This window comes from Strigops habroptila, chromosome 12 (assembly GCF_004027225.2).
Source record: "Strigops habroptila isolate Jane chromosome 12, bStrHab1.2.pri, whole genome shotgun sequence".
Lineage (NCBI taxonomy): Eukaryota > Metazoa > Chordata > Aves > Psittaciformes > Psittacidae > Strigops > Strigops habroptila.
The window spans coordinates 1,643,604-1,657,639 of NC_044288.2; the positions used below are offsets into that span (position 1 = coordinate 1,643,604).

Consider the following 14,036-nt stretch of genomic DNA (forward strand, 5'->3'; position numbering starts at 1 on the left):
TGCCAGTCAGAAATATGCTGGAATGTGGAGACACGTGCGTTCTGTCACGTGCAAGTCTGGGATCTGCAGCCAGTCCTGGGTGTCTGGCTCAGAGGGGTGTGCGACCATTGGTCTCTTGTTAGGGAGGTGGGTCACAGCACCCCTGTCACCAGCACCCCTGTCACTAGCACCCTGGTTCTGCCTCTCCAGGCACCACAAGGCAGAGTGGGGATGCGACAGTCTCCTCTCCATCCTTCCCTTTCCCCCTGGGAGGGAGCTGGTGACCCTGCTGCAAGCAGCTCCAAGCTGGAGGAGCTTGGAGCACCTCCACAGCACACAGCACCTCCAAGCGCTGTTTCCTGCTTCTTAAGTTGGTATTTCTTTACAACATGATGCTCTGGGTGGAGCATCCCCTGTCACGTTGGCAGCCCTGATGAGAAATGGTGTCGGTTGGTCTTTCCTTGGGTGCTGCCGGATGGGGCTGTGACCATTCCTGGTGAGCCCTGGGTATGTGAGGGTGCTGGGGCTCCTCGCATTGGGTGCTGGGCAGGAGCTGGCAGTGGAGTGGGTGCACGAGCTGCCAGGTCTCAGGCAAGTTCATAGGAACCAGCGGTGCTGGTGGGGCCTTTTTCCCCTCCTGCATCACCCCGTGGCTGCTGCTTCCTTGCAGATCTCTGACATCTACATCAGCGGCGAGTCGGGGGATATGTCAGCCAAGGAGAAGCTGCTTCTGTGGACACAGAAGGTGACGGCGGGTTACATCGGGGTGAAATGCACCAACTTCTCATCCTGCTGGAGCGATGGGAAGATGTTCAACGCGCTCATCCACAGATACAGGTAGGCAGGAGCAGCGGAGAGCATCGTCTGGGTGGGAGGAAGGGCTGAGGACTACCCAGGGGTCCCAGCCCACCGCTGCAGTCAGTGATGGTCTGGAGTGCAGAGAGATGTCGGTGAGCCTTTTGTCTCTTTTACCTGGAAATCATCTCTTCAGCCAAGTAGCTGGTGGGTGGATGCTGGGAAAGAGCCACAAGTACATGAGGCTGCAAGAAAAAGCATCGTGAGTGAGGTTGGGGAGAGAGGCAAGAAAAGAAAAGCTTTTAAACTGGGAGCGCCGCAGTGTTTGACGTGTCAGTGCTGCCCTTTCTGCTCTCCATGAATAGCAGCACTTCCATCCACACTGTCGTCCCAGGATCTCCGAGCTCTCCTGAACTGCTCTCACAGTTCCTTTAGAGACAGTGCACTTTCTGCATGGGCAGGGAGGCAGCGCTGGGGCCAGCAGGGCTGGCTTCTGCCCTGGCTGCTTTGTCAAGGGCATTTGGCATGGCCTTGGAGCCTGCAGGAGAACAGCAACGCCCTGGGAGGAAGCATCTCCTGGGAGCTGGAAATAGCTCTGCCCTGTGCTGCTCTGGGCTTGCTTGTGGCCGGGAGGAGCGGGCAGGGTTTAGCAGGGAGGGACACAGCAGGATTCTGCAGGCAGGAGATGGGCAGCACACTCGTGGTGCTCAGAGGCTGGGATTTTCCTGGCTCCTATGTGCTCATTTGAGGTTTAATTGTGCAGTGGTTTGCTGGTGGTTCTGTTCCTGGTGCAGGGCTGGCAGCACCTGTGCCTGCTGCATCCCCTCCACTCTGCCCATGTCCTCTGGAGAGGGTTAACCACCCGCTTTGGGGCTGTTCATGCACCTCTGTCCAGTCCCAGGCCACCACACTGGGTACAGAGTGGGTGTGGAAAGGGGCAGGTCCCAGAGGAGCGCAAGAGTTTTTCCTTCACAGCCTGAACATCCCCTTTCCAAAGGGGACGAGCTGGGGAGGTGCTGCCCAGGTCACCTTGGAGAGAGACACCAGCCCAGGACAGGAGCTCGGACAAGCCCCTGGGAGCTGCCTGGGCAGTGGGGCCCATCGAGGATGCTCCGTCCTGGGCATCTTTGTGCTGTTTGCCAACATTGTGACTGTGCTGCGTGTCTCGCAGGCCAGATCTGGTGGACATGGAGAGGGTGCAGATCCAGAGTAACCGGGAGAACCTGGAGCAGGCCTTCGAGATTGCGGAGCGGCTGGGGGTCACCCGGCTGCTGGATGCTGAAGGTGGGTGACTAGGGTGATGTTTTGATGTGGGATGATGCTGACCTCTGCCTGCTCCCGTTCCTCACTGCCTTTCTTCTTCCCCCTTGTCAGACGTGGACGTCCCCTCTCCGGATGAGAAATCCGTGATAACTTATGTGTCTTCAATCTACGATGCCTTTCCCAAAGTCCCTGAGGGAGGAGAAGGGATCAGTGCTATCGTGAGTTGGGATGCTGGGGCAGTGGTATGGGAGGCAGCTGGTTGTTGTGGGAAGGGTTTGGAGGTTCCCTGTCCGCTGTAGCAGATGGTTGATGGGTGGAAGAGACTCAGGGGGAGGAAAGAGCTTCCCCATTAGTGTGTCTGCCTGTGAGCTGCTGCTGTGCCTGTAGAGCCATGGCGTTCTGCAGGTTCTGCCATGGGTTTGAGCTTATGGGAAAGCAGAACTGGCTTCCAGGGAGCAGCTTGCGAGGAGGATCTTCCTCCTCCTCCTTCCTATACCTGGGATGGCATCATCAGGAGGGAGGCACAGGCAAATGATCCATCCCTTAGCTGTGACCATGGCAGCTCCGTTCCCTCCCTGCTCTGCTTCTCCCCATGGAGACCTGCCCATGGCAGTGCTCTGCAAGGGCCCTCTCACCCCACAGGAGGTGGACTCGAGGTGGCTGGAGTACCAGACCCGCGTGGAGTCCCTCGTCTCCTGGATCAAGCAACACACGATACTCATGTCAGATAAATCCTTCCCCCAGAACCCTGTAGAGCTAAAGGTAGGTCCTGGATGAGGTCAATCTGCAGTGTCCCACGTGCTCAGCATCGAGAGCTGGGTGGTTTCTGATGAGCTTTTCTCATCCCAGGCACTTTATAACCAGTACATACACTTCAAAGAAACTGAAATCCCAGCAAAAGAGCAGGAAAAAGGAAGGATAGAGGAGCTCTACAAACTGCTAGAGGTAAGCAGCATCATGGCTACCCAGAGGCTTGTAGGTGGGAGTGTTGTGCTTTGAGCAAGACTGAAGTGTGCTCAGTGCAGGTTTATTTTGGAAGAGAGAAGAGTAAATAACCTTCAGGGTAAATGATGTAGCAAGCAGCACTCTGCAGGAGTGAGGCTGTTGCCTTACAGCTCTGCTTTCCTTGCTGTAGTCTGTAGCCAGCTCGAGGAGGAGGGAAGGAGATGCCATTCTGTTGCTGTTTTCCCCAGGTATGGATCGAATTTGGACGCATTAAGTTGCCCCAGGGCTACCACCCCAACGACGTGGAGGAGGAGTGGGGCAAGCTTATCATCGAGATGCTGGAGCGCGAGAAGCTGCTGCGGCCAGCGGTGGAGAGGTCGGTGTGGGCATGTCCCCTGCTTCCCTGGCTGGAGGGGTGGCCCAAAGCCCCTGTCTCATTCTCCTCCCCTCTGTCATCACAGGCTGGAATTGCTGCTACAAATTGCTAACAAAATCCAGAATGGTGCTTTGAGCTGTGAGGAGAAACTCACTCTGGCGAAGAACACACTGCAGGCTGTGAGTGAGGGGGGATTTTCCCCCTTCCTGATTTTCCTGCCTCTTCCCCTCTCTTCTGTGTGGGGTGGTTGCTTCTCCAAGACACCTTTCCTTTCTCTTCTGACACTGAGGGGTGGTGGTAGATGTCTGGTGATCACACAAGGACCTTGGGGACAGCTTGTTGTGTTATTAAGCCTAAAATCCCCAAATCTGTTTTATTTGTCTAAAAAGGACAGAAAGTCCTTTGGCAGAAAGGACTCAGGTGCAGACTGCAGCTACCTGGGTACGGAGTAGATATCTAAAGAGGATGTTTTGTTCTGGGAGAAAGAGATGTGAGGGCTGGGAGCTAAAAATAGTTAAGCCCAAGCAAGAAATGCGATGATTTAACTGACTATCCATGGGAATAACCACAGGAGCCCATCTATCATTAGAAGCTTTCAGTTTATCTGCAGGAGCTTTTCTAAAGGGGACATCCTGGGCGTGGTGTGAATGATGAACTCATGTTCTTCTGCTCAAGTAAAGCTTGTGGACCAAAAGGTCTTTAGAGCTTAAAGTTGGTGCTGGGCTGCTGTCCTCCGTCTGTGCCCACGTTTCCTCAGGCTCCTCTCTCCATGCAGGATGCTGCTCACCTGGAGTCAGGGCAGCCGGTGCAGTACGAGCACGACGTGGTCATGTACCTGCAGGAATGTGAGGGGCTCATCCGCCAGCTGCAGGTGGATGTGCAGATCCTTCGGGATGAGAATTACTACCAGCTGGAGGAGCTGGTGTTCAGGTGAGATGGGCCATGCTGGAATGGTCTGTGGATGGAGAAACGTGGTCAGAGGTTGACGCATGAGGCTTTTCTGCCCCACTGTGGGGAAGGGGAAGGAGTGTGAGTGCATCTCTTAACCTGGGCCTTGCTCCTTCAGGATCATGCGTCTGCAAGATGAGCTGGTGACGCTGAGGCTGGAATGCACTAACCTGTACAGGAAAGGTCACTTCTCCACCCTGGAGCTGGTGCCCACTTCCACGCTGAGCACAACGCACTTGAAGGGCGAGTCCCTGACGAAAGGGCTTCACACCTCCTCTGCCTCCTGGTTCCGGAAGCCCATGACCAGGACAGAGCTGGTGGCCATCTCCTCTTCCGAAGATGAAGGCAGCCTCCGATTCGTGTACGAGCTGCTGGCCTGGGTGGAGGAAATGCAGGTGAGTGCTGCCTCTCTGGAGCACATCACTCACTCACACTGATGTGGGAAGGTAGGAACCTGCTCTGGCCTTTTTCCTGCTTTATCTGTGAATAACTGCTTTGGTGGTTCAGAGTTTCTGGGGAGCACCAGCACATTTGTCTTGTGTTGGATTCTCTCTCTTGTGGCCCCGCTGATCAGTGGGTATCAGAAGATCCTTTCAAAGCTGGAAGCAAATCTGTACTGGTGCAGGCAGTCCTTTTGGTCTTAAGTGGATGTGAAGTTTGTGTAGGCTGCCCCAGCAATCATTCAGTGTTGGACCACTGGCTTAGGAGTTTCTACCAGGACTGGCGTGGTGTTTGTTCCATCTTGAGTGAACTGGAAGGTTTTCTTGCCCTTGTGTCCTATGAGAGGTGCTCCTGCAGATGGGGAGAGCTGACTTGGACCCCTTGGCCTGTTTCAGATGAGACTGGAGCGGGCAGAGTGGGGAACCGACCTGCCGAGCGTGGAAACCCAGCTGGAGACCCAGCGGCACATCCATACCAGCGTGGAGGACCTGGGCTCCAGCGTAAAGGAGGCCAGGATGTACGAGGTACAGTGGCACGGGCTGGGTGACACAGTGCATGGCACAACTCATGTGGGAAGGTGAGGGCATCAGGATCGGTTCTTGTGGGTAAAGGTGTTGTTTAAGGATGGAGCTTCTGAATTGATGCTGGGTCAGTGCAAGAAGCTGCCGCCCTGAGCCATCCTCTCCACCTCCTCTTGCTCGCAGAGAGCTGGGGAGGGAGATTTGGAGGTGGGGTTTCAAGTGGTGCCGTCCTGTGTTGGGTAACAGGAGCATTTTTCATTCTTCAGGGTAAAATGTCTCAGAACTTCCGTGCCAGCTACACAGAGACGCTTGGCAAGCTGGAGACACAGTACTGCAAGCTGATGGTGAGTGGGCTTCAAGTGGGCTCTGGCACTGCCCAGGGAGCACAGGGTCCATCCCTGCTGCCTTGCTCCTGAGCATCCCTGCTCCGAGGCTGGGAAGGGGGGAAGAAACCAGCCACCTGCAGAGCAGGGGAGAGGAATCACCCTTCATTGTGTGCAGGAAACCTCGAGCTTCCGGCTGAGGCATCTCCAGAGCCTGCATGGGTTTGTGTCCCGGGCCACTGCTGAGCTCATCTGGCTCAATGAGAAGGAGGAGGAGGAACTGGCCTATGACTGGAGCGACAACAACCCTAACATTGCAGCCAAGAAAAACTACTTCTCGGTGAGCAGGGCTGGTGGGATGGGTGCTCTCTGGGGTGTGCTGCTGCTGCTTTTGACCTGCTGTGGGTCCTTCAGCTACCAACAGACCTGAAATCCCCAGAGGTTGGATGTTCCCTCTGAAGTCATTGAGCTTGTAGCTCATGAGTGCAGCTGATGAAAGTATTTGTTCAATTGAGTTTCAGTGGAAAAGGCATCAAAAGATGTTTTTTTTGGCACTATTTGGAATTAAAGGCGTCTTTAACTGGTGGGTAGGAAGAAAAGGAATATTGATTCCTCTTTAAAGCAGTATAAATAAATTACTGTCTCCCCAGTTGCACTGTCTGGGACTGAAGAGGTTCCTGGGCAGATTTCCAGTACCTGTGTCACATCTGCCCTACGTGTTTGGTGCCCAGGAAGCATCCTGAGGGGGACTGATTGTGGTGCTGCTGGTATTTACTGCAGTGCTTCTGTGCTGTGTTAGTTGGACACAGCCTGAGTGACACAGCTCCCCATATCTGAGATTTGGACTTTGCTTGTGTCCTTCATGCAGGAGCTGATGACGGAGCTGGATGAGAAGCAGGACATCTTCCGCTCCCTCCAAGACACGGCAGAGCTGCTGTCCCTGGAGAACCACCCGGCCAAGCAAACCGTAGAGGTAAGTGGGCAGGAAATCATGGAATGGTTTGGGTTGAAGGGACCTTAAAGCTCATCCAGTTCCAACCCCATGCTATGGGCAGGGACACCTTCCATTAGATGGGGGTTGCCCTGTCCAACCTGGCCTTGAGAAGCTCAAGGCCATACCCAAATAATCCCCACCTCAATTAAGACACAGATATGCTTGTACAGAGCATAACCCTCCTAGTTGCAGCCAGGTCTTGCCCGTAGCCATGTCCTTCCTGTGACCCTCCTGGCTGGTAGATGCTGGTTACTCATCTCTGTTTGGTCCGTGGTTCCCAGGCCTACAGCGCTGCTGTGCAGACCCAGTGGCAGTGGATTAAGCAGCTCTGCTTGTGCGTGGAGCAGCACGTGAAGGAGAACGCCGCCTATTTCCAGGTAATTGGGAGGAACAGCCCAAATTCCTCTGGTCCCCATGCACTGCATGAACTTCATATGCTGCTGCTCCCTCTGGGGGTGAGGGAAGGAGGGATTTGTGGTGCTCATGGGGGCTGCTTTCTCCCGAATCATCTCATTCCCCTTAGCTGCTCTCTGGGGATGTCTCGCTAGGGCAAAAGGGATCGATTTCCATGTAGTTCTGGCCATCCATGTGGGATGCTCACTGCCCTTGCAGCCTTAAGGCCGGAATAGCATCTGGTTGAGGTGCTGGGGGGGGGGTCTGCAGGGTGCTGCTGACTGCTCCCTGGGCATGGGCAGGTTTCTGTGACCCTCTTTGCCTTTGCAGTTCTTCAGCGATGCCCGGGAGTTGGAGACCTACCTGCGCAACCTGCAGGACTCCATCAAAAGGAAGTATTCCTGCGACCATAACACGAGCCTGACGCGGCTGGAGGACCTGCTGCAGGACTCCATGGTGGGTTCTCCAACACCCCCACCACCCTGGGCGGGCAATGGGTGGCCCTCTTGCTCCGGTCCAGCAGTGTTGCTTGGGGCACCTCTTGCTTCCCAGGGAAAACTGGGCTCCTTTTATTCCTGCGGCGATGCAGTTTCATGTAACGTGGTTTGTTTCCTCATCTTGGTCAATGTTTTGCTTCTCATTGGAGCTGCTGCACATGTTTGTATGTGGCCATGGAGTGCAGGTTGTGCACCCCTGCATGGATGTAACGCTGCTGATGGTAGCTGGAGCTCAGTTACAACAGCCAATGGATCACCTGAGTCTCTGTACCTTTGGGGTGAAGAGCAGGCAGCATGTGCTGCCTGTGCAAGCTCCGAGCTTAATGTGTGAGCTGGTTCTTCCCGTCGGTGTCCATCCTGCCATCCTGGTCTGCATGGAGCCAGTTGGGTTCTACCAAGGGAGGCACAGAGCCTGTAGGATGCTCCAGTTTCTGCCTTTGAGCTGGTGCTCACTAGGAGAAATGCCTGCTCTTCATCCAGCCTAAATCCCATGTTAATCCATGCTGCTGTGCCGTTGGGGGCAGAGCCAGGGCAGCCCAGCTGCGTGTGGGGATGGGAGCAGTGCTGAGCTCCAGACGCGTGCCCTGGTTTAGCTGCAGTGTAGCAGAGAGCAGATGACCACAATCATGCTGTGATCTTGTCCGAATTGGCCTGAAAGAAACACAACCTAAAACCAAAACCCAAGGAGCAAAGCATCAGATGGTGTTTGAAACCAGGACAGGGGAGGATTAGGGCTGTGGGTTAGGAGGTGCCATTTGAGGCTGTGAAGGCAGGTGGCTGCTTTGGCTTTGCTCTTGGTGCACAATGCTGATCTCCAGCATGTCCCCAGGGAATGGGGATGCCCTTAGAGGGTGTTCATGCTGGGTGCATCAGCTGGGCTAGGGCTCACTGTCTTCCCTCCTGGGGGCTCCCAGCCTCTCTGTCATGGTCTCGGGGTTGTCCTGGTCTGTTCTCCAGCACTACCAGGATATGGAGCTCCTGGTGTCCCTATTGGTGAGCTCTGCAATTCGAGGAGTCCAGCGGGCACTGGCCGGGGTGGGAGAGGCTCATCCAGGCGGCCGGAGCGTGGCCACGACCGCAGGGCTGGGGCAGCTGCCCGGGGCTCAGCTCTATTACTCTTTCGTACCTGATAAGTTAAAGTTGTATTTCTTCCAATCATGCTCCCTGGGACAGGCACAGGTAGTTTATTTAATCATTTATTCTTTTCTTTTTCCTTTGTTTTTTTTTGCCATTAAGTTATCCTCCACTGTTGTTAGCAACTAACCAGCCCCGGGAATACCAAGCATGAAGGAGAACGTTTTCCTGGGATCCTTTTTAAACCTCTGCAGCCAGAACAGGCTGAGCTGCCACTAACCACACAAGCTGCCAGTGTAGTGATCCGCACAGGTCTTTGTTGGTGCCAAAGGCTGTTCCAGGGACTTTGCCACCAGTCCCCTGGGTTGTTCCACCACTGAACCCAGCAGGGACTTGTGGGAATCAATACGCAGCATCTTCCTCCAGTTGGGAAGTTTCTGCCCGCAGCCAGAGGCCTGTGCAATCACTCTACCACTAGCCCCTTCTCCCCAGATGTTTTGTCCACATCATTTGTCGTATTCCCATTCCAGCCATTGGTTTAAACATGCTTTCATCCTTCGCTTTAGAAAAGGGAGCATGCTTCTGTGGTCTCTCCTCCAATTGAATGTCCCGGCTTTAGGCTGGAGCTTGTCCTGTAAGGACAGCCCCTTACACCTCCTGGGACATTAATTTTGGTGTCTGCTGTGTTCTCTTTTTTTCCCTTTAGAAAGAAAACATGTTCTTGTCCTAGCAGCAACAGAGCCAGAGGCGTGCATGCGGCTTTGCAGGGCAGGGGGAGTAGTAGATGAGAGGACTCACCCTGATGTGAAGTCTGTTCTCGCACCCCATCTCCTGACCCCTTTTCCCACCCCGTTAGGGCAGCAGGATCCTGTTGATGTGTTTGTTCAGCCCCTGAGATCCCAGCGTAGCTCCTACAGGCCAACGTTGGGGTGGGAGGTGCTGAGATGCCTGTGAGAGACCTTCTCCCCCCTGCCTCGAGCAACCCCCCCGTCACCCTTCTTTCTGCCAGGACGAGAAGGAGCAGCTCATCCAGTCAAAGAGCTCTGTCGCCAGCCTGGTGGGACGGTCCAAAACCATCGTTCAGCTCCGGCCCAGGAACCCGGAGCACCTCGTGAGGAGCACCATCCCCATCAAGGCTGTTTGTGACTATCGGCAGATCGAGGTGAGGGCTGGAAGGTGTTGGTGAAAGGGAACAAGGCAGGGGAGCAATGCCCAGGGTAGTTTAGGATGAGCTCCTTGGTGTCTGTCAATGGAAAGCAGGAATGGGGTGGGAAGCAGAAGGAGGGAAATAACACGGCTGTTTTTCATGGAGCAGATTTCCATGTCTCAGATTTATTCTGGGCAGGAGCTAAAGTCCTTTTTCCCCAAGGATGGGCTTCATCAGCCTCAGCCAAATAAGCACGTGGTGGCAGCCAACTCCGTTTAACTTCCTGTCCCTTCCTCTCCAGACGTGAGCATGCTGCACTCTTGGCACTACACCAGGCTTTTGCTTGATTAAAATGATATAGATATATATTTATGGAAACTGGCAGCAAGGGCGGGCGTGTGCAGCTCCGCTGCTGGGTTCTGATGGTGTTGGTGTCCCTGCAGATCACCATCTGCAGGAATGACGAGTGTGTGCTGGAGGACAATTCCCAGAGGACCAAGTGGAAGGTGATCAGCCCCACAGGGAACGAGGCCATGGTGCCTTCTGTGTGCTTCCTGGTGCCCCCGCCCAACAAAGAGGCCATCGAGATGGCCAACAGGTAACTTGCTGGTTGGTCTCTACTGCGGGGGAGGCTGATGTGCAATGGCAGAGGGGAGATGGGGAGAGGGAGAGCTGGGGTAGGAATGGGAGAGGAGCTGGGCTGGAGGAACAGGAATGGGTGGCATGGCTGGTTTGGGGCAAAGGAAGGAATCCCTCATAGTTATACAGCTGCAAACTCCATTGCAACAACTGCTATAGTAGCTTAGAGAAAATGAAGATTTGGGAGGAGGGATCCCTCCAGGGGTCTCTGGCACTGGGCAGCAGGAACAGGGCTTCTTGGCTTGGTGGGCTGCTGGCTGGCAGCGATGGTGGTGGATTAACAGAGTCAAGGCTGAGTGTGCTGCAGAGATCCAGCACTGATGGATCTGCTCCTTCCCCTGGCAGGATAGAACAGTTGTACCAGAAAGTGATGGCTCTCTGGCATCAGCTCCACATGAACACAAAGAGCCTCATCTCCTGGAACTACCTGCGGAAGGACATAGCCCTGGTGCAAGGCTTCAGCATGGAAAAGGTACAGTAGGAGCTTCCCTGCCTGGATCTGTGTTGCTCAGTGTCCAGGCTTCTTCCTGAGGCTGAGGAGAAAGGGAAGACCAGAGACTCTGAGGCTGAGGAAGTCAAAGGTCTTTGAACAGTGGGAAAACCTGAGCCTGGGGGTTCTGTGCAAAATGGTTGTAGTTTTTCCCAATGAAAACAGCATCAGCAGTTTGCTGCTGAACTGCGATAGGGATAAGAGATTGTGGACTGGGCGTTCCATTAGGGAGCGCGCAAGGCTGGAGGGAGGCATGGGGCTGGTACGGAGGAGCTCGGCTTCTCCTCCGCACAGAGCTGCTCACTTGGCAAACGCAGGCGATTGAGCTGGGCAGGGTGGCCTCAGGTGCTGCATAGGAAGTCATTCCTGGGGGTTCCATGTGCTGCTTTTCCACTTGCAGCTCCGGTCCTTGGCGCAAGGGGAGTGCCAGCAAGCCATGAAGAGCCTCCAGGCGCACTACGAGGACTTCCTGCAGGACAGCCGGGACTCGGAGCTTTTCTCCGTGTCGGACCGGCTGCGCCTGGAGGAGGAAGTGGAGTCTTCCAAGGAACACATCCGGCAGCTGCTGGAGTCCATGGAGAACGGTGAGCTTCAAAGGGCTGATGGATTAACCAGGAGCTGTGGAGACTCATAAGCAAAGGATTTATGGGATGGCTTTGTTTTCTTTCAGAGCTAACCACTTGATGGTGTTAGCAGCTGCTCTCCTTGTTTCTCCATCCATTCAAGTGCTGGGCCCTTGTCCAGCGATGTTCTTGTAGAAGAGGACTTGACTTTGCAGTTCAGCTTAACTGCTGAGTCCTCTTGCCCTAGTATTGCTGGAGATAGGTTTAGTCATGAGGATGCATTCTGAGCAAGGGGCTCTTTAGGAAAACGGATGTGGTGGTGGCACGTGTAACACTGTGAATCCCACTAAGACCAGAGACTCCAGTTTTCTCCTGCGAGGTGCCCTGTGGCTGAGCTCGTTCTCAGCTGCATTTGAATGAGATGATTTGATGAAGTCATTTTCCATCTGAGCAGACATCCAGTGCCTTGGTGTCAGTGTGATGCTGCACTCGGCTCCGGGGCTCCCAGCAGGTCCCATTTGAGGCAGACACCAGCCGGGGTTGATGGAGCTGCTGATTTGGTTTGTCTGTGACTTGCAGAAGACAAGGATGAGACCGTTGCCAGGACATACCTCTCTGAGCTGAAGAACATCCGCCTGCGCCTGGAGGAGTGTGAGCAGAGGCTGGTGAGCCGCATCCAGGCCCCCAGCAGCACCCGAGCAGATGCTGACACTATCCAGGAAAACACCATCCGCATTGCGGAGCAGGAGGTCAGTCCTGGGATGGGGAGGGCAGGGAGGTGGTGGCCACTGGTCTTCAGCGTGTGCCAAACCCAGCTTTAGCTTCTGTGGGGGGATGTGAGGGTGGTGGGTGCGTGACTGTGCAGGGCTCGAGGGGATCCTGCTGCACACAAGGTAGCAGGAAACCTCTCCAGTTGCTTCCTTTCACACCACCCCCTTTGCCCGGGGCAATCCTGCTTTTTCTCCACCTGCTTGGGCATTCCTTTCACGTTCTTCCCCTTCCTGCCATAGCGGATGCAGGAGGATCTGCAACGGCTGCAGTCGGACCTGAGGTTTGTTTCTGAGAGATGCTACAGCTTCCTCAACAAGGCGCCCGCAGGGTCCAGCGCGCCCCACCTGCGTTCTGAACTTGACTTGGTGGTGAACAAGATGGACCAGATGCATGGGCTGTCTTCCACCTACCTGCAAAAGTGAGTCAGGACATGCCTCTGTTCCCAAATACTGCTTGAATCTGCCCCATTCTGCTAAAGATGTTTCCTCTGGGCCTCTAATACACCTTGCACTGGAACCTAACTGAGCTCCATCCCTCTGTGGCATATATTGCAAACAGATCCAAGAGGATCTCTGCTGAATTTTGGATGTCATTGTGCTGCCTCTGTTTGATTTGCAGGTTGAAGACAGTTGATGTCATTATTCGTAACACCCAAGGAGCAGAATCTCTGGTCAAAGGGTATGAGGTTAAGCTGAGCCAAGAGGAGGCAGTGCCCGCTGACCTGGCCGCTATCCAGTCCCACAGAGCAGCGTTACAGGTTGGTGCTGGTCATCTCCCGGGATGGGCAGGCAGAGGCCAGCCAATGCTTTGACAGTTGTCAGGCTTCTGTCCTTTTCCTGCTCAGTCTGTACTCTGTGACACTTTTCTTGCCTCAATATAGCTGCCAGGAGGATTTTGTGCTGTTTATATGACCCCTTATTGCTTTGGAAAGGTGAAGGAGCAGATACAGCTTGTGCTCTCTCTCGTAGAGCATATGGGAGCATCTTGGGTTTCTTGTTGCTGTAGGGCAGGGGCTGAACCAATCTGTCTTGCTCCAAGCTGGGGACATGGTCCCCTCTGTTTTATACCTCCTATAATCAGCCAGTTCTTGACAGGTTAAGGAGAGAGGGAAGATAAACCCCTTCTCAGGCATGTCAGCCCCGTCCAGAGGGCATCTCTGACCTAATGTGCCTTTTGCTTTCCATGATGTTGACCCGGTGCTGCCTCTCACTGGTTTTGCAGCAATGGCTCGGGGAGGTGAAGAACAAGGGCTCTGTCTTCTCCACGCTGGAGGAGGAGCTGGCGAAGGCGAAGGTGGTGGGGGAGCAGCTCTACCGGCTGCGGCAGGAGCGCAGCATCGACCTTGAGCGCTACCAGGAGAAGGGGAGCCAGCTCTGGGACCGCTGGCAGCGCGTCTGCGCCCAGATTGAGACCCGGTGAGTCTCTAGATCCTCTTCTATGCTTCAGCTGAGAGCTTGGGTCACATTTGTTAGCAGCCCTGTTTTTCCAGATGGGATTCCCACCAGTGGTTGGGGATATCCCTATAGCCCCTGGTGGCATTTCACCCTCCTCTTATTTGCCTTGGTTCTCTCAGCCATGCAGAGCTGGAGAGCATCCAGGAGGTGCTGAGTGACTACCGGCAGTGCCACAGTGCCCTGATCCACTGGATTGAGGAGATCACGGTGCAGCAGGAGCTGATGAAGCCCGGGCAGGCAGAGGACAGCCGGGTGCTGTCGGAGCAGCTGAGCCAGCAGACGGTGAGGAAGGACCTTGTGGTGTCTCAGCTGCTGCAGTGACCATGTCGCTTCTCTTTTACTAAAATCTTCTCATCTATGAGCTTGAAATGATGAAGCGCGGTGGGGAAGAGGGTGCAGGCCCCCACTGGGGTCTGGGGCATG

At 54.7% G+C, this 14,036-nt stretch overlaps 1 protein-coding gene across 3 annotated transcripts in view; it reads left to right on the forward strand.

Annotated features, from left to right (window-relative positions):
- MACF1 (microtubule actin crosslinking factor 1) overlaps positions 1-14,036 on the forward strand; it is a 135,988-nt gene that overhangs the window by 41,917 nt on the left and 80,035 nt on the right. For all 3 annotated transcript variants that reach the window (XM_030504136.1, XM_030504137.1, XM_030504138.1), the window contains exons 7-30: positions 650-816; positions 1,946-2,058; positions 2,149-2,255; positions 2,680-2,799; positions 2,887-2,982; positions 3,231-3,358; positions 3,444-3,537; positions 4,134-4,288; positions 4,425-4,701; positions 5,143-5,271; positions 5,535-5,612; positions 5,770-5,931; positions 6,460-6,564; positions 6,867-6,962; positions 7,309-7,434; positions 9,559-9,711; positions 10,140-10,294; positions 10,681-10,807; positions 11,226-11,409; positions 11,968-12,137; positions 12,399-12,577; positions 12,778-12,916; positions 13,381-13,574; positions 13,733-13,895. In XM_030504136.1, the coding sequence (XP_030359996.1) occupies positions 650-816; positions 1,946-2,058; positions 2,149-2,255; positions 2,680-2,799; positions 2,887-2,982; positions 3,231-3,358; positions 3,444-3,537; positions 4,134-4,288; positions 4,425-4,701; positions 5,143-5,271; positions 5,535-5,612; positions 5,770-5,931; positions 6,460-6,564; positions 6,867-6,962; positions 7,309-7,434; positions 9,559-9,711; positions 10,140-10,294; positions 10,681-10,807; positions 11,226-11,409; positions 11,968-12,137; positions 12,399-12,577; positions 12,778-12,916; positions 13,381-13,574; positions 13,733-13,895 (3,417 nt within the window). The remainder of the gene's footprint in view (positions 1-649; positions 817-1,945; positions 2,059-2,148; positions 2,256-2,679; positions 2,800-2,886; positions 2,983-3,230; positions 3,359-3,443; positions 3,538-4,133; positions 4,289-4,424; positions 4,702-5,142; positions 5,272-5,534; positions 5,613-5,769; positions 5,932-6,459; positions 6,565-6,866; positions 6,963-7,308; positions 7,435-9,558; positions 9,712-10,139; positions 10,295-10,680; positions 10,808-11,225; positions 11,410-11,967; positions 12,138-12,398; positions 12,578-12,777; positions 12,917-13,380; positions 13,575-13,732; positions 13,896-14,036) is intronic.